The sequence below is a fragment of the Anarhichas minor genome, unplaced genomic scaffold (genome assembly GCF_050575085.1).
Source record: "Anarhichas minor isolate MPS153535 unplaced genomic scaffold, ASM5057508v1 ptg000027l, whole genome shotgun sequence".
Taxonomy (NCBI): Eukaryota; Metazoa; Chordata; class Actinopteri; order Perciformes; family Anarhichadidae; genus Anarhichas; species Anarhichas minor.
The window spans coordinates 20,907,288-20,932,140 of NW_027466473.1; the positions used below are offsets into that span (position 1 = coordinate 20,907,288).

General features: G+C 40.9%; 1 protein-coding gene across 1 annotated transcript in view; it reads right to left on the reverse strand.

The window, feature by feature from the left end:
• wwc1 (WW and C2 domain containing 1) overlaps positions 1–21,742 on the reverse strand; it is a 43,946-nt gene extending 22,204 nt beyond the window's left edge. The window contains exons 1-6 of the mRNA XM_076101388.1: positions 20,461–21,742; positions 9,561–9,670; positions 8,792–8,995; positions 7,005–7,081; positions 6,824–6,903; positions 1,212–1,341 (exon numbers count right to left, since the gene is read on the reverse strand). Of these exons, the coding sequence (XP_075957503.1) occupies positions 1,212–1,341; positions 6,824–6,903; positions 7,005–7,081; positions 8,792–8,995; positions 9,561–9,670; positions 20,461–20,579 (720 nt within the window). The 5' untranslated portion in view covers positions 20,580–21,742. The remainder of the gene's footprint in view (positions 1–1,211; positions 1,342–6,823; positions 6,904–7,004; positions 7,082–8,791; positions 8,996–9,560; positions 9,671–20,460) is intronic.
• Positions 21,743–24,853: the final 3,111 nt, after the last annotated feature.

Below are 24,853 nucleotides of genomic sequence, written 5' to 3' on the forward strand. Positions count from 1 at the left end.
GCACGCACGCACGCACGCACACGCACACGCACACGCACACACACACACACGAAGGTTGGGAGTCATGAAACTGGAGGGAAACTAATGTTGTATGTGGAAGACAGGAGCAGAGTGGAGGAGAGACGTTCATGCAAACGGAGCATATTTGGAAATTTAACTGGAACCTTGAGCAGTTTTGAAAAGAAGGATTTGCTGCTTTTCTCTGTTTTATATTAGTGGATATTGTCGGGGAAATATTTCAGGGTGTTGGACTGCTGGTCGGACAAAACAAGACTATTTGAATACGTCATCTTGGCCTCTAGGATGGGAGGTTTTCGCTATTTTATAGATAAAATAATTAACCAAAAACTACAATACAGAAATTTCATAATCAAAATGCTGCCTAGGTGCAGCCTTAAATCCTTCAGTCCAGCCTTAAACTACTGGTGGTTTCTGAGACACAGTGTCACCTGAAATATCAGCACTGACAGAGATGAAGACCGTCAGCCTGTGATTGCAGCTCCTAACTCACCGTCTTCCACTCAGAGGTACTCAGACGTTATACTACGACGAGAATGAAACCTCACAGTTGATAAAATGTCGCTGCCATCATCGAGATAGTTTTCATTTTCCAGAAAACTCATCTCAAACACGGCCCCTCGCCCTCTCCTGAGTGAACTCGACAGGCTGTCATCACAACGACACTAAAACACCACCTGCCTCCCTGCAGCCTCAGCGACTGTATGCTGGTCACGAAATCGTTTTAGTTCATCTGGCCCTTTCCTCGCAGCAATATAACGTAAAGGCGTAAAGACTCTCCTGGGAGTCGTCTGAAGCCCTCATCTCCTCGCCTCCAGGTTCATTTCCTAGTCTTACTCTACGTCACAGATCACTGCCTGCCACAATGAGAGTTATATTGTACCTCAGAGTCTATCTTGGGGTAAGTAAGCTAGAACCTTTTTTTATTATGGTCCTTGCCACATTTTAATCTATCTATTGAGAGGATTTATGGACTATTTCATACCTGGGATGAGAAGTAAATGCAGTGAAATAAATGTACCCCTACAACCGTCGTTCAAGAAGCCGACTACAGCGATATTTATTCATTTAATTTGTGGAGAAAAAGATGCACATGATGACGGGGCCTTGCTGTGATTTCTGACATGAATTCATTTTTTTTAGTGACTTGACTTTTTGGGTTTGTTCCCTCCATTAGAAATGTGATTTTTTACCTGCATGAGTTCCTGCTTCTCCTTCTCCCCGGAGCTGATGGCGTCTCGGATGGAGCGGACCTCGCTGAGGATGGTCTGCGCCTCCTGCAGCTTGTAGCCATACGGGCTGTTGGACACCTTCTGGTCAATCCTGGGGGTCAGGAGGAGGGGAGGGAGAGAGGGAGAGAGGAAGAGCGAGAGAGGCAGGATAGATGAAGGTCAGTTTGGATGACGAGTCAGAACGATGTAAGTAGCCGAGGGGTTTCATCCTGTCAACAATGTCCCCAGATCACTTCATCCACTGTCAGCTGCTCGGGACAGAATATCAGGTAATTAACGCTTAATTAGCTGCTTTTTACTGATGTTCACGCAAGGAACTGGGTCAGCTGAGCGAACACACATCACAGCAGCACTTTGACTCCTTTTCATACAGTTACACTAAAGCTGTCCAGGGTAAACGCATCCTTCTGCTCTGCTCTGGAAACGTAGGAAGGAATTCGCTCACGGGCACTTCGACGGCCGTTCACTTTTCCTCACACGTATTTTCCAAGCTGCTCTTTTGAGCTCTTGTTTACATATTCTTTGTGGAAATAATGTCTGGGTTTATCCAAAGAATGTTGTAAACGCTATACTGTGATTAAAACACTCGGGCCAGCGAACATGCACGTCTTTGTTTTCCCCAAATGCATCGCTGCACTAGCTGATTTCTAATACACCTCCAACAGGGGAAATAAAAACAAATCTGTAGACTCGCAATACCTTGATGGGCCAAAGCTTGGAAACCTGCAGCCTCAGCACCAAAACCAGAATTTTAATGAGCTGAGGACGGCAGCACATTCAGCTGGCTTTTAGCCTGCTTCCACACTAAGATGGCTGATTTAAATATGCATTTTTTTCTAACTGTTTTTTTTGCCTTCCATCTACAATTATTTTTTTGAGATTTTCTTTCAGACCTGCACATAAACTGTTGTTAGACGGGTTCACATCCTTAAAGCTGCGATTGGATCAATGTCTCAGTGACAACAGGTACAAAATGACACTGAAATGACTATTTCTTAATTGTATCCGACAACAGAAAATGTGTTAATAGTGGTGTTAAACTGTCAGATGGAATTTTGAGTGATATTTTAAAATGTTGCAAAATAGAAATGTGAATAAGACGCGTTTCCATCAACTGGTTTGAATGAATAAACTCGACTGCAGCGTAGTTTGGTCAGACTATCTGCCAGGAAACAGAGAAGAAGTTGCAAACCAGAAATAAAACGTGTTGCCTTGGCCCTCCGACCCTCAAACCCTTCAGTAATGCGTTACAATTGGGCAACTTTTAAATGTTCCATCATGTCCGCTGGTATCGGCCATGTTTCATGTATGGAAGCAACGGTTAGTGAGAACAACTAAACTGTGAGTTCAGCTGTTTGAACAGCACAGGTGTTCATGCAGCCTGAAGCAGGAGGTGACTCAGCAACAGCTGATACTGAACATGCTAAGAGTTCATTTCACGGTTAAAATGCGTTGACGCAACGGCCAGGCTGTGGACACGCTCTCGACCAGGTTGAGTACAGGATTAAATGCTTGCTGCACTTGTAACTTGTGGTGAACCCCCGTTAGATCCAGAACAGACAGAAGAGTCGCTGCAGGAAACAGCCATCGGAGGCAGCAGCAGCTATGTAAACCCTGTCATCAGCAAGTCATGCATGCATCTGAATAACAGGTCCTTTCACATTCTTCAGAGAGGGAAGAGGGGGAGGGAGGATTGGACAGAGAGAGAGAGAGAGAGAGAGAGAGAGAGAGAGAGAGAGAGAGAAAACAAGGTACACAGAGAATGAGGAAGTGAGGGAGGGAGAGAGAGAGAGGCACTTGTCTGTAACAGGCTGAAAGAACAAGTAATCCTCACCAAATCCTTCTCAAACAGCGACTTATGCTGAGAGAAAACAGTGTTATGAACCTTTTTTATAATTACAATCACAATGACCTCTTTCCAATAACAAGAGAGAAAGAGAAACATTTAAGAGATACTGTCTAAGCTGAAACGTTACAACAATTTAAAAGTTCCACACTGTAACCATACTGTTGTTCTTGAGTCATGGTTTCATGGACAAGCAAGCGCCTTTACCCGTTTTAGCAAACATCTGCTTTTCTTAAGGGCCCTTATCTAAAACCCAGAATCCCTCCCTGTGTGGGTGCTGGCTGAGATATGCTGACTTTTAATCTCTAGTGTGGGTCAAGATCAAAAAGAAGCATCCGTCTTCTGTTAGACCCTCCCTGCCTGGTTTCAAACTCCTGGGACTCTGGCTTTCCACCCTTAAAAACCATCATCGGGTTTATTTCCTGAGATGTCCTACAACCCAGAAATGAGTGAGCATATTAGAACTTCAAAAAAGTCAATGTGTTATTATGAGTTTGTGGTTAGACCCCTGAAATCAGGCTTAAAGTCCCAGTGAGACTGAAGTTAGAGCATCTTTAGCTTCTGTGCTGTGACGTATTTCACAGTGAGACTAAATAGTTGAGGGGTTTACAACTACAAGAGGGATGTAAATCATCAAATTCTCGACATTTGATTGGACCGCTAGAAAGTGGGCGGGCTTTGAGTGAAGCGTGATGCGGCACTAAGGAGGACTGTTGGGTCCACAAACACATACCTACCTCCCTTAAAAGTAGGAATGTAAGTAGATGCAGAGGCTTTTTGTCGGGTGAACCAGTGCGATGCTAACTTCTGGGTTGTTCTACAAAGATGCATCATTCCTGCAGCAAAATATTGTGATGTTGAAAAAGGAAAGGGATGAACACAAACCGTTGCCACAAAGTTTGAAGCACACCATTGTCATAGTGAGGGGTTCCCAACCTTTTTGGCTTGTGATCCCCAAAAAAAGTGATGTCTACTTGTGAACCCTTTGAACCAATTGTTTCTGAAGCGCTTTAGAATTAAAATAAAATGATCCGCTAAATTACAAACACAAAGGCAAAGAGTCTTCCTGGAACCACCGGTCTCAAACTTTTCTCTCCTTCATTTGAACTAAGGGACATAACCCAAACCTAGGAACACAGACCCAGACAAAAGCTCATTAAAGTCTTTGTCCATGCAGTTTGTTATATTGTCACCTTTCTGTGCTACAAAACAGAAAACAGCACGGCTCTCATGCTCCAGTATTTTGTGAAATCTTAACAGGAGCAGAAATGTCCGGCTGCATTCCAGCCTAAGCCTATTCGCATTTCTGCAAACAGCGATTGGTTGTTGAATGCCGTCCGATGACTGTAACAGGAGAGCAAAGTCATGGAGGAATGCCGTCCGACCGCTCTGCCTCAGCTACTCTTCACTGACACTCTCACTGTGCTGCACGACGAAGACAAGCAGACCGGACATTCCTTTTCAATTCACCATCAACCGACGGCTGTCTAGCATGTCAACTTCCCAATGTGGCGAATAAAAGAAAACAAAGTCAAATCAGCCTCAGTCTGACGCAAAGAACAAAGGGAAGAAGGAATCCCTTTCAAATCCACATTCCCAACTAATGGCTTCACGGGTACACCTTGCACATTTCTGACAAACCCACTTGTTACTCTGAGGAGTGGAAGCAGGTCAGATAGACGGGGAGTTTCCCTCTAGAATCCACATTCTTCAGCTGTTGTTGCACTGGTGCTTTTATAGAGGTGTTAGTGTTTAATGATCGGATGGAATGTGTGATAGTGCTGAGGCAATAACTGAGGTGATAAGCAAGTCTGCTGCACGGAAGTTTCAAACCAACTTTCATCCGCTCAACTCAACACATTTACTGTTTAACAAGATCCTTCATTTCCACGGTGCAAAAAGTCTCGGCTGATGAAACCTCTACCTCGTCCTGATCATGTGTGCTTTGTTTTAACAGTCACGTGTACCTGTTCTCACTGACGTGTTTGTGTCTGTTGCTACTAAACGGGCACAAGACATTGATTTGATAACAGCTCATATACGGTGAACATAACTTCCACCAGATGTTACTTTGTTGTCCGACAATGAGCATCAGCTGTGGCTTATAGACATTTAAATTTGGTGATCACAGACAGAGTTAGGGAAGACGGAAAAGGGTCTAGTAAGCATATTATCAGGTTCTTACTATGAACAGTGGAGTCTTTTTGACAGATATCTGTATCTATTCTCACTGGTTTTAAGTGGGACAACCATGACTTAGCAAAAATCTGAAGACAGTTGGTGTGTTTGCTGTCACTCAAAACCCATTTTTATATTCATAGCAGTTAAGAGTTTTTGAGTGTTGAACGCCCAATAATTAATAATTACGGATGTAATCACAAGCAGCGCTGTCTGGGAAGAGAGATCCAAAAACACACCTGCAATTACAGACATAGGTGATGCCAAAGAGAATGAATGGAGGTCTTTACAAAAGTAACCGTCGGAAACTTTCGGTTCTGAAAAGTGAAGCCAATGAGAACGTTTCTTAAACTTGCATTCTCTCTAATGGCCACCAGGGGGCGACTCCTCTGGTTGTATGTATAGAAGTCTATGATAAAATGACTACTTCTCACTTGAATTATTACCTCAGTAAACATTGTAAACATGAGTTTATGGTCTCAATCTCTATTTTAAAGTCTTCTTCAATACAGCATGATGTTCATTGAGTAAATTAAGGTCAAATTTAGAGTCAAATAGACCATAAAGCAGAGTGTGACTACCTAATGATTGACAGGTCGCTACCACGGTGGTGTTGTTGTTGTCTGGGAGTTGTCAGTGTTTTTGTATTGTGACACTTTCACAGTGTGTTTTCAGTTTGTGAAAGTTCACTGTCACCTTTTGGTCGCCTAAAAGTGTCTAATTCAGCGTTCGGTTGCAATTAGCTCCATCCACTCATGTCATTTCTAGTTTCAAAAAACCAAGATGGCGACGGCCAAAATGCCGAAGTCAAGGCTTCAAAACGGCGATCCACAAACCAATGGGTGGCGTCGTGGTGACTAATTCCACCTCATATACTGTATACAGTCTGTGCTTAAAGCGGGCTTTCACTTTACTGCCACACATGTCCAGACCCGACCTGCATCATGGTTTAACCTATTTTTCCGCATCCACACTGGAATACAATGCCGAAGATTTCACAAGGATCCGCTCTAGAGTAGAGACCTTTAGCAAACTATCAAAAAAACACTGGCTTAGTCTTGACTGATGGCCAAAACAGAAAGATGTGACGTATATTCTCAGGGGGAAAGGAGCTGTAAAGTACTCGCTATAGAGATACATTTTTATGTATTATATATATATATATATATATACACACATTATACTACATGAACCCAGGAGATGACTTTAGATTGCCCAGACACTCCACCACACAGTAAACGTGTCTTGTAGGCAGAAGATAAATCTGTAAAGACAAAGGGAAGGTCACACATACACTTGCTATTCAAGTCAGATTCTCACTGTCTTGCTTTGCTCGTCAAATTAAATTAGGAAGGCCGGTGGTCGCATAAAGCGTGAGGATCAAATCCCAGAGTCGGCTGTCAAAGCGATATACCTGTCAAAATGTCCTTCAGCCAGAGTTCAAGGAGGAGGAGGCTAGAGCGGAAAGCTCACTCTAGGAACTAATACCTCCTTAACAGAGAGAGGCTGAACGAGTATCCGTGTGAGGACGTCGGGATGCCACACTTACCCTTTGAGGGTCTCGAAGCCTTGTTCTTTGTACTGCAGCTCCTGCTTCATACAGGCCAGGTCGCGCTTCAGCTTGTTCACCTGAGACACACAGATGAGAAGAAATATTAGTGTTGGCCCGCTGATATTTCATTTTTAGGTATTAGTCAGACGAGGTAGAAACAGGAAGGAGAGGCTCTCACCCGACTTTTGGCTGTGGATATTTCTGCTTTTAGGATGTCTGGGTCGTACTTGCTGGAGGACGACGATCTGGAATTCACTGCAGGAGAGGAAAGATGAGAAGAGAAAAGAGAGGCGTTAGAGAATCCATTATATGCTTCTCTCATTTGTTTATTTCACAGCTGTTTCTGTATTTCACCAGCAAGAGATGACAGAAGAAACACGTGAGCGAGAGACTTCTTTTGAAGTCTTCTGCCAAGACTTTAAAAGAAAACGTAAATCATCACAAATAAGGAATTCTCTACCTCTCTGATGTCTGTCTTTACACTCTTCTGACAGACAGATAAAATAAAGCAGCACTGATATCAAAAGAATCCTACGAAGCATTTCCTCCCTCCTCATCTTCCCTTTTCTCCGTTCCCTCTTAGGTCAGCACCGTCGAGGCCGTTCCCACTCGGTAAACGGCACAACATTCTAAGTCAAGATTCACCAAAACACACCGACTCTGACATAACACTGCTGATAATCCGCCATCCTCCGCATGGTGACCTTTAGAATAACATCATGTGGTAATAAAATCAGAAATCACATTCCCCACACCTGTTTTATTACTAGTTTTGTTGGTGCTAATCACACATATCTGAAAACAGAGTCATCTGTCAGCATTGACGTGTTGGTCGACTGCTGCTTTTTAAAAGTAAAGCTGGAATCAGAGACATTGTTGAGTCTGTTTGTGATTATTGGATGCTAATGTACACAAGAGGGGGAATATATTCAACAACAAAAATTGACGGTGAACTGCTTGTTAAAGTATGCAAGTTAATAAAACCTTTTTTAATATTTGTATTTTCTTTTTTCCCCTTCTTTTCTGCTTTAATATAGAAACTAATTTGTTGTTATTTAAAGTTTTTTTATTATTCTCTTAATTTAATCTTATTTCAATTTTCCTTTTTGATTTTATGTATTTATTTTCCCTTTATTTTATTATTTTTTGCCACTTATGCTTTTATTTTTAGTATAATTTTATCGTCCTAATTATTCCCTTTGATTTTTTTTGTTCTCTCTATTCTTTCACTTATTGTATCCATTTTCTTTATTATCTTATTTTTATTAGAATTTATATGTAATATGTATAAATATTTTTATTTCCATTGGTGTGGACAGCTCAGGCGTCAGTAGCACCTCCGGATCCAAGTAGCACTTCCTTTTGGTACTCACAGCTGGTCTGTGACGTGGACTTGGTTTAGTACTCACAGCTGGTCTGTGACGTGGACTTGGTTTGGTACTCACAGCTGGTCTGTGACGTGGACTTGGTTTGGTACTCACAGCTGGTCTGTGACGTGGACTTGGTTTAGTACTCACAGCTGGTCTGTGACGTGGACTTGGTTTGGTACTCACAGCTGGTCTGTGACGTGGACTTGGTTTAGTACTCACTGCTGGTCTGTGACGTGGACTTGGTTTGGTACTCACAGCTGGTCTGTGACGTGGACTTGGTTTAGTACTCACAGCTGGTCTGTGACGTGGACTTGGTTTGGTACTCACAGCTGGTCTGTGACGTGGACTTGGTTTAGTACTCACTGCTGGTCTGTGACGTGGACTTGGTTTGGTACTCACAGCTGGTCTGTGACGTGGACTTGGTTTAGTACTCACTGCTGGTCTGTGACGTGGACTTGGTTTGGTACTCACAGCTGGTCTGTGACGTGGACTTGGTACTCACAGCTGGTCTGTGACGTGGACTTGGTACTCACAGCTGGTCTGTGACGTGGACTTGGTACTCACAGCTGGTCTGTGACGTGGACTTGGTACTCACAGCTGGTCTGTGACGTGGACTTGTCCCTCCATGCGTCGTTGAGCTGCCGGTACTCCTGCTGCGCCAGGCGGAGCCTCTGCTCCTTCACCTGGTAGATCTCCTTCTGGGCGCTGAGCGCGTCACTTGCCACGGCCAGGTAGTCTCGCAGCATGAACTCCTGCTCCCGCTGCCACTGGGCCCGCGGGTCCTCCAGCTGGGTGCTCTCTGGAGGAAGACAAAGGTGGAGAGGAGGACAGTGAGTGGAGGAGGAAGGGGATGTAGGAGTTGAAACTGTGAGCTACAGATGTCTGTGGTCAACTTCCAGTTGTTGAGTATTTTTAAAACTGGGTCAAACATGACAGTAAATCAGAGATGAGTTATCAGACTTATCACATGACTTGTATTTATTCTGGTTGACTTTTAACAGTGAAAACATCTTAAGAGTTGTCATAACAGACTGATAAGACACTTCCTGATTATTAGAACTCATGTATCCAAATGAACAATTCAAACAAACTAGATAACCAGTGGACTATTGATTTTTAAGGTTTCAGATTCATGTATATTGCATGCTTTACGCATTTACACACAAGAATAAGTAAGTTCTAAGTCCTCTTTCTAAGTTCTTATGTCAGTTCTGGCACACAACAGAAAACAGAAAAACATCAGACATACATGTAGGTGTAGATAGTTTACAAGGGACAGGTAACAGGAATGATGGGGGGAGGAAATGTAGAACAGAGATGAAGAGATGAGCAGAGAGATGAGTAAAACACAACAGTACACTCACTAGTGTTGTGGTCGACATAGTACGCTCCGACGGCGGGGTCGTGCACCTCCTCCCAGCCCACCGGCAGCTCATCCCCGATGCAGTCGGCGAACGTCAGAGGCTTCGTCTGCCTGAAGAAAACACAATCGTAAAAAAATAAAGATTCAGAAACAGAATCCTCTCCGCTGTGATCGACAAACATCTCAGACCTCATCAGTGTGAGAGACGGAAATCAATCATTCAATCAATCTCAATCATTAACACGATATTTAGCAACATGTACGTCCACGTCTCTGGCATGTATAGAATATTTATCAAGAACAAAGGTGTGCATGAAACATAACACACACACACACACACACAGCTTTCAATGCTCTGTCTTTAATAGAGCCAGACAGAACATGACGAGACAGAATTAATCACCAACAAGCGGTGGAGATTTTTCAAGGGATTGTGAGTAACCTCAGGTTCTGTCAAGATGCAGAGATGTTCACAAGTCTCAAGTCTTTGAGCTAGAGTCCAAGTCTCAAGTCTCTTATGGTTTTAATGGACGTTCAGTCATCTGCTGTCTGCAGTCTTAGACTGTATAAAAAAGCCTTTGTATAACTTAAAAGGGCGAGTTATACAAATTCACCTCGTACAGTTGTCATGAGCGGGAACACGACCAAAATAGTTTTTGTACCAGACTGTAAACATGTTTATTTCTGCTGTAAACATGTTTATTTCTGCTGTAAACATGGGGGTTTATGGACATAGACCAGCGCAAGTGGCCATTTGAGGAACTGCAGTTTTTGGCACTTCCGTGGGATTCAAAGGGTGTACTGTATCATCACTGCTTTAACCTTTTAGCTTCCACTATCAGCATTGAGAAGTTGTTTGGTACATGATCACCTTAAAGACTATTACAAAGCACTATGAATAAAGACACACCATCTTAACACACATCCTTCTAGCTTCTCAAACCCAGAGATGCTCACGAGTCATTTTTTTGCAAGTCAAATCTCAAGTCACTGTGAGACTTGAGTGCGACTTGAGTCCAAGTCCCCGTGTCTGCCAAGATGCCACAGATTTAAGAATCCATCTGTTCCCGCTGCTATCGGTCTGTTGAATAAGTGATTATGTAATCCACATGAATAGTTAGCGTGCCGATTAGTGCGAGGACTGTTTAACTGATGACTGGGCAACAAAAATGGCCCTTCGAGGATCATAAAATATCACCTTACCTACCTAACCTTACCTTAAAATGTGTCCAAACTGGTACAAGTATCTGTGTCTGCTCCTCTGCACAACACAAACTCACTTGAACCCTCTAAACACTCCCATAGGCTTTAGAACGTGTGTGTGTGTGTGTGTGTGTGTGTGTGTGTGTGTGTGTGTGTCAACAGAAACAGTATGATAACTAACTGTACAATAAACTAACTGTCCCAAACGACTAAAGATATTTTAAAAAGGCAGAACAGGTGAAGTAAACTAGAGTGTAATGTAAAGAGTCACATGATCATAATGAAGATGTTGAGTCAGCTTTAATGCGCACCAGACTGACAGTTGCTGTTCTCAAACAACTGACATTTAGTGACTTTTAGACGATGGTGTCGTGATGAAGAAAATAATATGAGCTGGATGTGTCGACTTCTAGTTTTCTGAATTTCACTTCATTGAACATGTAAACTGAGAACCTTTCTCGACAGTTTCAGCTCTGGAAGGATTGATGCGTTTCACTATTTTCACACATTTTACTAAACTTTAATTTGATTAAGCAGAAAACTGATTGATCCATTAACAGGATGATAACACAGGAATGTATCAGACCCTGTAATAATCTATAGGACTTTCAGTTCATTCATATTAACAAGCTCATAAATCACATCAAGTGATTTACGATCGTTCAGCTGTAGTTCAGCTATAGTTCATCAACAACAACAAATATCAATCGTCAACAATTTTGACAATTAAACAATCATTTGAGACAACTATTCAGGAAAAATGTCAAACATGAATTGGTTCCAGACTCTTAAATGTGAGGATTTGCTGGTTTTGGGACTGTTGGTCGGACAAACAGCAACTATTTGGAATATGTCACTCGAGCTTCAGGGAATTTGGGATGGCATTTTATTTGTAAAATAATTCTTAGCTGCAGCCCTAAAAGTCACCTAGAATTTAAAATATATTACGTAGTAACCCGAACATGATGCTCCAGATATTATAGAGTCTGAAAAAAGTGACCAAACTAAAACATCCGGGCTCAATGAAAGCAGCTCCAGGAGGCTGGAAGGGAGAGGCAGGGAGAGAGTGTGAGTGGAGGGGGTGGGTAGTTTCACTGAGTCCTCTATTCACCTCCAAGGGGGGAGAAAGGAGAAAGTGTGTGTGGGGGGGGGGGGTCTCACTAGCCGGTCACAATAGGAGGAAACCGGCCCGTGGCATTCCACAAGCAGCACTGACGCATCGCCTGGAGGTTTCTGGGGCAACCCTCGGCCTCACAGCGGCCCGACTCAGACGGGACGCTCAACTCTACCTCACAAATTTGTATTCCCACCTGTTGTTGTTGTTTAGTTTCTACTGCAACAGCAGGAAAAATGAGCCTGCAATGAAGGGAACGTGTGGTACAACTTAAGGAAGTTATTATTGTATCGTGTGTTCTAGTCCCATGTGAAGATAAGACTTCAGAAGCTCCATTCATAAAGATATTATTCAAAGAAAAAATCGAATATAGATGGAAAAGAGGTGAGAACACCTGCAACGGTTTCTGTAGACGCCGTTGCCATCCAACTTTCTGACAGATGTTACGTAGCTCCCTCACACAAGGAGAACGTTTTTAAGAATATTAAGAGCTAGCTACATGCATAACTAGAATAATAACATAATAGTAGACACAAAATAATTTAAATTGAATGCATTTTCATATCGTCATCTGCGTCTATGGTTTCCTGATTCCATGTGAATGCAGCATAACGTACTATTGTTTTAATATGACGAGCTACAGCTCAGCCAGCAATGTCCCGCCGTCCCAATGAAGGCCATTCAAATGTTGTAGTTGTTCACTTCAACAGTCAGACAGTGCAGAGTGGCATTTCATTCTCTAACAAACCATCTTTGGCCCAGTGTAGAGACACTGGTTTGAAAAGCATGTTAGCTACGTGAGAGCCGATAGTTTAGTATTGTATTTTAGCTAACTCTAGCCACAAAACCTGAATCCAAACGATCTAAAAACTTAAATATAGTATCGGCACTGGTCTTAATAAATGTGAAACTATGCTTATCCTCAGAGACAACCAGTAACAAAATGTACAAACGTGATGAGAAGCACCTCTCATTGATGGAGACGACAACCAGCAGAGTATAAAGCTCTCCTCTTTGGCTTTGCTGCCTCTTGAGTTTTTTTTCGTGACTGCAGATACAAACAAACACAGAGCGACGGCTCACTGCTGAAGAGAGAGAGAGAGAGAAACTGAACTGGGTCCTTTTTCAGCTTGATGAATAATGAAAGGGGCCCCGGAGAAGACCCCCTCAGCTCCGCTCTAAATTTAGCTCAGGAAGACGGGGGAGGCTTCGGCCAAAGCGCTGATCCCAGAGAAAGAAAAAAAACAGCCGGCTGGTTAGTCTGGCCGGGTCTCCACATCCCATTATTTCACTCCGCTCAGCCACTAAACCCCGTCCCGTCCTCACTGCTCTCCCCTCCATTTCACCGTCGGTCATTCAAAAAGCCACGTGTAGCTCTTCTCCCATGATGCACTGCAGCCCCGCATACTGGGAACAGGTAGTGGACAAGAACCGCCACGTGTGTGTGTGTGACAATGACGGTGACTCACTCGGTGCTACAAACAACCCCAGAACAGACAGGAGAATATAATAAGGGTCATTAATATCTCGGGGTTACATTACATTACATTACATTATAGTCATTTAGCAGACGCTTTTATCCAAAGCGACTTACAATTCAGAGTCTATCACATTTCTACACCGTAGGCACAGCTACGGGAGCAATTTTGGGGTTAAGGGTCTTGCACATCGACATGCGACGAGCGGAGTCGGGGTTCAAACCGCCGACCCTCTGATTGAAAGACGGTCCTGCTATCCACTTCGCCACAATTGCCCCCAATAGGGAATAGTTGGGAATAGTTAAGATTTTTAAACCTCAACAACGCGTTTTTTTGTTGTTGTCTGATGAATTGTGACAGCTACAGACCGCCAAAGACAACGAGAAGAAGTCCAATCCAGCAAATACACACAAAGAATACATAGAATGATCTAAACTCTGGTTCGGGTCCATTCGATTGCTTCCACAGCCATCACTTCCAACTTGCTCATTGGAGGTTTTAATGGCAGGTTAGTCAAGTGTTGCTGAAGAAACATATGCACTTAAAAGCCTATCGTCAACCCCGGCTACAGCAAGGACAAATAAAAACAGGTGTTATTTACTCTGCACGTCTACAAATTAGGAATTACTGATTTTGATGTTGGATGTTTGACCTACTTATACCCCGAGTGGGTAACTCTGCGTTATGTAACTGCTAAACCTACCAATTATTGCAAAGTATGGGTTGAGAGTGTCACATGATGGTCTGCGTGTTTTTTAAGAAGCTTATCTGAGAGAATAACTGTGGAAAACACTGAGTTCTTGGGATGTTTTTGGCATCAAAGTGGTCTAAAAGTTAATCTGCAGAATATTCACACAGGTGCCATTTCACCCTTTAAAACACACGCACACCTCTCTCCAGGTTTCACATACCAAGGTAAACAGCCAGGCCGGGCCCCGGCGCTCTAATGCAAACTGACAAAGCGTGCGGCAGAGTGCAAACACACAGAGAGGCGGGCTGCATGTCTGAGCGGTGAGTCAGACAAACCTTCATTCAGAGCAGCGTATAAATTCCTCAAGTGGAGTTATAAGGCTTCCAACTATGTTTCATGGGTTTCAAGGTCCAACAGTACACACACACACACACACACACACACACACACACACACACACACACACACACACACACACACACACACACACACACACACACACACACACACACACACACACACACACACACACACACACACACACACACAATATCCCTTTCACCCTCACAGTGTAATCCATTATGCTTAACAGATGAGGCATCCAAATAAAATGTATATTTATCATAAAAAAGGACAAATTACTTGGAGATCTGCTCAGTCATTCTGCACGTTATAACCTCCTCGTTAAAGTGACGGCGCTGTTATCCGGATAACATTCCTTTCACCTGACGACATGCATTCAATGCGTCACTGCGAGGGCGGAGGGATGTTATTGCACTCTGAAGAGGAGGCAACCTTGGCTTTTTCTTTATTAAACATCCTGAGATTTTCTTTTCTCTGACTTCTTTCATTTTTTAGTCCTGTTGAAGTTCAGCAGAAACTTCTTTAATCGGGACTCAGAAACAGAATGTCTTTTTAATTAGAAAAATGGGTTGTCGTTTTTGGTTTTTTATCGTGTTTGTTTCGAAAAATAAATTAAATTTCAACCCAAAAAAAGGGATATTTATAAAAAAAAAATAAAAAAAAAAATAAAAAAAATAAAAAGAAGATGGCCGTCATAGAATATTTCACATGAAATCGGCACTAGAAGTCATGTATGGCTGCAGGTACATTATATATTAAAATCCAGATCATCAGATATCTGTGAGAGACACACACACGCACTCACTCACACACAGAGCTGTCAGTGTCAGAATAAGGATTGCTGTCTGTCTTCATTCCTATACCCCGCACTATAGTGAGAAGGGTTTCACAGTCAATTCAAAGACCTTGACTTTCTTCCATGATGTCTCCTCAGCTTCTGTGTACTCCTCTGACAGCTTCTCCTTCTCTCGTCGAGGATCATTTCAAACCGGTTCTTGGCGTCCTCGCAACCCTTGTGATGCAGGAATTCAAGCTCATTTCACTGAATGCGCTCGTGCCACATTTCTGCAGTTAAGAGCAGAATGTAAATACCACAAATATGAATATACTGAACGGGCAGAAAGGTTTTTGATCGTAATGCAAAGCAAACACCAATAATCAGCTGACAAGCCGACAGTAAGGTGATACAAGAATGAAAGGGGAACGCTATGACAGATAAAGTACACGTGACTAACATCTTTAGGCCTATTTTGTTTTTTTGGTGTATTTTTCTTACTCCTGCAGATGATAACTGGTAAAACATGTCGGCAGACTTTTCCTGCAAGTACGACTTAGTTTGGCAGCAGGAAATATTTGAGTAATCTTAAACATCTCTGCTTCTTCCTCCCTGAAGAAGCAGAGATGTGTGACTGTGGTAAATATCACAGAAGTGTTCTGTGTTCGCGAGTGAGTGACAGCTCATAAAAACATGAATTACGTTTAAAATCGGAGGTTGTGAACAGAAACATGGGAAAATGGCAAAAAACAAATCACAAGATTTAATAAAAGAGTGGGCGTTTAAAATAGAGAAGGGGGGTAATGGCATTAAAAAGATGTATTGACTTATCTATAAATAAACTAATCGTGTCAGCACTTATGCAAGGGTATGAATGGGCTGAATAGATGAAGAAGTCTATTTTTTCTCCCACAAGAACAAAAGAACACGCTGTAAAAAATGTGCTTTTGTGACGAGAAGCAGCATCGATGTCTGCAGTCAGATCAGCTACGATGTGGTCGGTTATGTATTAAAGAAAACTCCACTGCAGCGCTGTGCAGGTCCCAGTTAACAGTTTGCAGCGCTGCACTTTGACTCTGTGCACCTTGGCATGCAGTGAAAAGGCTTTCAGATGAATCGGGTTTGTGCGCCGCTCGGTCCTTCGCGTTGTGTTTCAGGAATGTGTGTTTTTTCTGAAGGACTTTGTTTGGGGCTTTCTACTCTTTCCCCGCTGAGTGTCTGAGTGTAAAGCAACCAGAAGAGTTTCACTAAAAAAGGAGAAAGTCTTCATTCCACCTGCCGCAGACTGCAACAACATGACGAATGTGTCTAGAAGTCAAAATGACTCGTACAACACAATGTTAGGACTCAAAACTACCTTTATCCACTTCTTATGAGTGTTTGTATTCATTCCACTTGTTGTTGTCCTGTCACGTATTCACACTTAAGATTCCACGACAGTCCACTGTGTGCACTGCTGATGAATTGTGGGACAGTAACCTGAAAAGTACATGGATTTAAATAAAAACTACACACAGAATTGCTGCCATTTAAATAAATGGGGTTATTTTTGGAAACATGCCTTTAGAAAGAAAACAATGTGCATTTTAAAGTTAAATGCATCAACGTGGTGCACTTTGACAGCAGAGTTGAGAGTTACAAAACAAGATGATGGAGATAAAAAGGATTATTGTGCACCGTCAGGCCGAATGAAGACGACGATCGAGGACAAATAAACATCAAAGAAATATAAATTCTGGCTTCATGACACATCCTTATCTCACAAAACACTTGCAGACCATGTGACCATAACCACCTGAAGAGGAATAACTCTCTTTAACCTTTACCAACATAATTTATCCAAAACCTACTAAATCAGTGTGGTGGCGAATCGTTTAAAATGTATATTTAAGTCAAGAGAAGAACACGGCAGCTCATTTTTAAGGGGATATATACGGATATGAAATGTTTTATATTTGACATATTTGTAGTTCTCAGCCATGTGAAGACGTAACGTGACGACACCACCAAGATCAGAGGAACACTGTCCGAGAAGAAGAGCTGGGATTGGTGCATTCCCATCTTCAGGTTGTTTGCTTGTAGTGTTGATGATGGAGGAACCGAAGCGTATTGTACAGTTGATTAATTAGCATTAACTACGCACACTAAACATGCAGAGACAAAGTGAACACACAGCAATAAGTAAAGAACTTGTGTGTTCTCTCAACACCAAAACCGAGACACGGAACAGAAAAAAACCACAACCGCTAAGCTTCCAGAATTCCAGACATAAGCCATTGAAGGGATTTGGTGTCAAAGTCCGAGGGGTCTCAAGGAACTAGTGAAGATGAAAAACGACTATGGCATGAAACAGATGTATAATGGGAGTTTTCTAAATCATCCACTCAATGTAAACAATATTATAACCACCTTCTTACTAACTGATTACTGTATTTTACACAACGAAGTGTTCAACTAATTATCTCAGGCCTTTTTATAAAGTATTCAAATGATTTTAGCGGGCTAATCTCCTCCAGCCGGTTGTTTTTAGATCAAAAACACCCGGACAAAAGGCTGTAAAGTGAAGATCATGTCACATAGTTGAAAGCCCCAGAAAAAGCTACTCAATGGGCCTCGTGGTGAGATTGTTATCTCCACCTCCAAGTGGTGTGAAAGCAGAGAGAAAGGAACCCTCAGAAGGAACATTTAGAAGCATTGACTCCTATTTACATATACTTTACAGCCATTGGCTTCCATTAATTTCCTTATGGTGATAAACATGCTAGGCAGCCATCAGCTTCTATTCATTTTACGATGTTGTTCAACTTTCTAAGCAACCAATGGCTTCCATTCAATTCACTACGGCAAGAAAAACAACTTGCAATAATCCACTCTTTCTGATCATCACAGAAGTAATCATCACAGTGAACATTTAGAAATGAAAAAAGGATGGTCTGCTATGGTGATGTAAATGTGACGTGTAGTTAATTGGTAGGTGTTATTGGCTTTAATGTGCCTCTATTGAGGTGTAAAGACTAACACAGAACAAAAATAAATATTAAGCAGGCAGAGAAGCATAGATACATCAAGGGGTAAAGTATAAATCAAGTGTAGCATAACTATATTGAAAATAACTCAGCTCCATTACCATCCATTCTCTAGTGAGTGTACGATCTGTGCTATTTCTTAAGGCTACCGTCTCACGAGAGTTCTTCCCTCTGAATTCCAACATCTTCTTTCTCTAATGATTTGAACAGTTTATTCCCCGTCTCCGCTTTCAAGGCTGCGACATCACTTGTGAACGGAGAAGAAACACCTTGTTTATCTCAAAGATCTATTTAATGCATTCAGTTCACGCACACGAAGGATGTGGAGCAGCTACAAGGTTGAATTTCTAATTCCAATGGTAAAAAGGCTGTAGTCCTGAGAAACAGACGTCGTTTCTGCAGGAAAGTTTACCGCTCGAGGGATCTCGTTAAAGATTCCCTCTCACTGGCATTGTGCTGTTCATCACTCTCACTTAAAGCTGTTTCCAGTCTCACACGTCCAAATTATAGCCAAAACAACACTGTTTCTTATGCAAATGTCCCATCTGGATGTGTCATTGAAGATGGCTGCAGGGAGCCTCAGCTGTGTCTCAGTTTTGGACAGTTAGTTGGTAAGAAATAAGACATTTGAAGTCTTTTTCTGGCGATTAATCGAGAAAATGATCTGCAGATAATTGGATGATGACATACGTTAGTTGAAGCCCTGGTTGTGAGTATTAGGTCTCCAGCACAGTGTCAGATCAGAGTGGATCCTGCATGTTTTCTGGGTCAGTACTTACTGCTCGTCACCGTCTGTGAACCTCAGTATTTATGTTGTGCTACTATTTCGGTGTCTCAGTTTTTAAATAATCCAGAAATCCAAAAATAAGCTCCTGTGCATTGTCGACACTTTACTACACAACTCTATTTTGCCTAACGAAGATCACAGTGTCGCACTCTTGAGCCCTGCTAACAAATTGACCATCAGTCTTGACATTTGGGCTAAAAACAAATTATTAATTACGTATTCAAATGTCCCATTTTGTTCCAAACCACAAGGTATTCAATTTACTACAACATTAGGCAGAAAATTATCTCATTTAACAGTTTGGAACCATCACATAATCGGCATTTTCTGCTAGAAAATTGACCGAAACAATTAGAGAAAAGTTGCTTATTAATCTTCTGTAAAATGGCGAATCTTTGCAGCTCATGCAGAGGATTTTATGTTTGATTCTTTTCTCCACCATCACTTCCTCCCATGCACAGCTGTCTGCATAAAGGTGATGCAAAGATAACGTTTGATTGAGAGACTAAACCTCAATATTCCTCTTTAGAATATCACTAATAGCACGAGAGGAATCGCCTTGAGACGAAGGTGTGACGTGGATAAAGACCTTCATTTAAGATCGGACTTCCCTGACAAAGACATGCTTATGAAATAAATTAAAGTATATTAGAGAGCTGACATTACAAAACATATATAATATAGACATCACACTATCAGCTTGACACAGGGACGTGACAGCTCATTAGATGTTAGGTCGTATATCTTATGGGATAAACGAGCTAAACATGCGTGTCTGGTTTAAAAAAGGTCTGACTCAGCATCCTCATCCCCCTCATGTTGGGCAGAGACAAACTCGTATGATTGACTGGTTTGCGGCCATATTAGTCAACTGAATATTTTGGGGTTTTGGACTCCTGGTACCTGCAACTTTTTGTATTATTTTAAGATATTAAGCAGAGTAACGTCCAATAACAGCCTGTAGGGAAATATTCTCTGCTTCTTTTGAGTCTTTTGAACATTAAGCTGTGTTTAACTCCCCCTTGTTCTTGTCTCTGCTAAATTCAATATTTAATTAATTAATATTAATATATGGACCTGCTGCGAACTGCAATGAAGGACTGACCTCAGGTGAACAGTAAAACCAGTCCATCTATTTTTTTGTAGGTTAAAATAATCAACTTGCAATGTACAAAGTATCCTATCTTTCATGAACCCTTTTCAAAAGTATTTGCATTTTTCAATTTGTTGAGATTATGATTGATATTAATAATTAAAAAAACAATCAATGGATGGGCTATGATGATGAACTGTTGCAAAATGTTGCATATTTATGCATCTTTTATTCATCTTTGCTTTTGCTGATTTGTGATAAGCATTCATGTTAAGGGTCACCTGCTATGTACAGTCTGCATTTTGCAGGGGCGACACGTGCAGCCTACTACAACACATCTCTCTCTCACACACACACGCACGAGCTCCTACCTGTCTCTGGGGTCGATCCAGCTCGTGCACTGGTTAACGTGGTCCACGTAGTAGACTTTGCCATCAAAGTCTCTGGCTTCCTCCCAACCCTCAGGTAGTGGCAACTCCTTCCTTGGCATGTCAGGCGAGTCTCCATGTAATGAGCTCCTCTCTACTCAAAAGCATAACGAAGGGAAACCATCGCTGTTCTCTGTCGTCATCATCACCTCCACCATCAAACAGTATCAGCAGCTACTCCCAAAAATCCCGGTCTGACGCGGTTTGGATTAGGCCATAATGATAATAATAATCCATAATAATCCACAGATTAACAAGGGAATCAAACCTCAAAGAGGGAACTGTTAAAAATAAAAATAAACTCAGAGGATGAGATAGTTCCAGCAGGCTGCACTCGTGCACCAAGTCATCCGAAATATAAACACAATGTTGCTATTTGACTTGTGTTTTTTACAGTTGTGAGCGCGTGTTGTTGCAACTTTTTTGTTTTGCAAAACTTTTGAGGCTGCCTGATAACTGTATTATTATTATTTGTATTTGTTTTAAAGTAGACTAACAATAGTTATCCACGGTGCACAGAACACGGTCGGTGCTGCTCGAGTCTCGACGTAAACAGAACAGCAGCCTCAGGTCGATGGTCCATAAACATCCGGGGGAAAAATAAAGATTTAAAAAAATAAATTAAAAAGGGAGAGCAGTAATGTGGGTTTCACAGTGAGAGCCGTCCAAAAAAAAAGTGGCATTAAAAAAATCCTCTAAAATCCCCAAACTGGACTCGTTCCTTCTTCTCGCCGACAGGCCACCATGTTGTGCAGCAGTAACCGATGATAGCCGCACAGCCGCGGGGTAACGAGCAGTGTGAAGGACCGCCGGGGAAAGAAGAAAGTATACAACCGGATCCTACAGCCGTTTAAACTCCAGTAAAAAAAATCCGCGAAAAACTTCTATGTAAACGTTGCTGAAATGTATCCGTTTTGCAAAACCGGACGGGAGGGAAGCGGCGGCGTTCAGCGGCGGTAAAAGTCTCTCCCCAGTCCCGGTGACTTCAGCCGGTCGACCGCTATCAAGTCAACACACACATTCACCATAGCTTCCGGTTACCATTTCAAAATAAAACCTAAATTGACACATTCAGGTAGCAACACAACACTTCCGGTCACAATTGGTTTAATGCAGAATATTTAAAAGGTTTTAAACCCACAACGTAACTTAAATGGGCTCTTTGATTATATTGTGGCTGGTATTAACAAGATACTAATAGATACTTTATTAAATTATTTCGCTACAGCAGCATTTATGGTACAGGTAAATAATATAACAGTAAAAAATATTAAATATAAAAAGGGAAAAAGGAAAATCCACAGTATATACAATAAAAATAACATAATAAAAATATTAAATATAAAAATGCACAATATATACAATGAAATAGAATAATATTTAAATTAACTAACTAAACAATAGTGCAAAGATGTAACCAAACAAAACAAAACAATATTAGGGTTAAAATAGGGTGATTGATTTGGCCAGAGGTGATTTACATTTATATTATTTCTCATGTATTACTGCATCATTGACTTTGTTTACTGTCTATGTGTAAACTGACATCAGTATTTATATGTATCCTTCTCTTATTGTCTGTACTGTACCAAGTTTAAGCTTATCACAGTTTTGTCCACCTTTATTTAGTTTTAAATTATTTTATTGATTATTCTATTTGTTTATTGCATTTATTTGTGGTTTTTCTTATGGTTGTGAAGGTTGTTTTCTGTTAGATCTATATCTATATATATATATATATATGTACTTATTTATTTTCCTATAAATACTGTGTTTTCTAGTTATCTTGGTTTCTGTATTAACAAACTTTCAAGTCCGCAGCGCCCTCTAGAGGAGAACGTGTTGAACTGCCGGATGGATCCTCTTGCTGCTGAGCGATGAAGGCTGACTTCAGTTGCTGCACCTCAGGTCCCTTTGCTCTCTGACTATGATGAAACCTGGAGGAATGACTCCTGGCTACCTTCGTGTCCTGACGCATAATAAAACACACCGTTTGATTTGAAGGTCTGAAGGATTTGAAAAGTAAAAAGACACCCCTCAAATGTGTCTTTATTTTGTCCCTGACTAATCTGAGGGTTGACAGCAGAACACCATATAGATACTTCTGGAGAACTGCATTCAATTACCAGTTGATTTATTTTGTTTACCGATTTATGACTTTTTAAAAACATTTTTTTTCATTGATAAACCTGCTTGTACTGTATGCTATAGTTCTATAGAACAATGTTGAGAGCGAAAATATACTTTTACTTATCTCCACTAATTTTACACAATTATTTTACATGCAAAAATGTATGTTGCATTGATATGTTGATTAAACTACTGTGCCAGTAAAGACAATATAAAGGTTTACTCCACCTCGACCAATCACAATGCTACTCACACATAAACTGCTGTTACTTTTCATAATTAATGTACAGTTTACTGATAATACTTAAATACTTTTACTTGAATTCTAAATGCAATACTTTTGCCGGAGGTTTGGACTGTTGGTTGGACAAAACAAACATTGTGAAGGTGTCACTTTATGTGTGACATCATTTCTCACTATTTTCAGAATTTAAAAAAACCAAACAATCAATCGATTGATGGAGAAAGTAATCAGCAGATGAATCCATAATGAAAATAATCAGTTCATAGTTCAAAATGAGAGCCACATCAACCAACTATCCTGCTTTTACATTGATGCATATTATCAATATTAATCTAATCTAGCCTAAATAATGATTTACCAGTCACAGGGGACAGTTTTATTGAGTACATATTTCTGATTTTCAATGCAGGATTTTTACTCGTAATGAAATATTTTTAAGATGCAATACTTCCTCAACCGCTGTTTATTTCAGATGTGTGTTCCAGGTAGAAGAATATCATTTTGTTAAGAAGTAGGCTGTATGAGAACACAACTTTTTTTAAAGTTTCCTGTAGGATTCTTTGTGTGGAGTGCTGAGTCAGAGGCCAGATGATGTTTGTAAAGCAAGAATAAAAATATATAAATATATATATATAAAACTAAACTTGACTTGACTCTATGGAGCACTTCACCTCTCTCTCCTCTCATGGATGGAGAGACGAGGCGTTTTGTGATGGCCTTCTGACACACTAGTTAAAAGTTATTTTCCTTGATGGTGGCCTTGCTCATCTTTGAATAGCAAAAAATACATATTTTACTGGTTGGAGGAAATTAAAACCGGCCCCTTCACAAGATTTTACATTTAGTTTTATAATTAAAATGTTTGGATTTAATTACCCTATACATGTGTTTACATGAGAATATTTATTGTGTACATATTCAAAGTATATATGTGGTTCTGCTTCTTAGATGGTTGACTGTTATTATCAATTGGCTCACAGGTGAGCCTACAAAGTGGTGAACTAAAATTCTGAGTATATGCTATTGTTGTGAAATATTACTACCCATATATGAAAGCATATTTTTGTATACTTATTGAAGATCCCCTTCAGACCTGTTTTAAGACATAAACTCTGCTTTGATATCAAATCAATACAATAAAGTTCAGTGTTTGTGGATATACCAAATATTGTTCACTCCAAGTTCAGCTGCTGGACACAAGGTGTCTCCTACTTCAAAGACAAGTTCATTAAAATAGTGTATGTGTTTCAAGTGTCCACGTCACACTTGTGTAAGTTGCATACTGGACCATGATTGGCTCAAGATAGTGATGTCATACATTTTTTAACTGAGCTATAAGGTGAACATAGAAGCTGGTGAAATCAAACTCTGCATCATTATAATTGCACACTATATACATTCTGTAATAACACAGATTTCACAACGTGTGCCTTTTCCAAAGCTGACAATGATATTATTTTAAAGGAAATATAAAATGTTTAAAGAGGGCTTTGAACCAATATTTTGACAATAAATTGGCTACAGAAAATATAATTGAACAATGAAATAAAAACAATAAAAAAAATGTAGGGATTTAAAAAATACTGAGAACATTTAGCAGGGTTATGATGGCTGCTAGTCCATGAACTCATAACTTGTGAGGCTTCTGCTGGAGGGATCTGACTCAAAGACCATGTATTTCTAAAATTCTGATTACAGGTGCAACGTGGTGGAAAATAACATTGTTCTGTTAACCTTTAAAGCAAGTACCTCCAAACCCTTTGAATTGCCTTATCTTTATTTGTATCACTGTCTCTTGCAAGTTGCAACTGAACGTTACAAAACAGTGGAGTCAAGAGGACAAGCGAAGTTCACAAGCTACCCTTGAACGCGGCATTTCCCTCCTCTCCTCTCCTCTTGCGCGTCTCGAAACAAAAACAAGCAGAGAGAGCTCGGTCACATGTAGTGAGTCCAAGGAGAAGG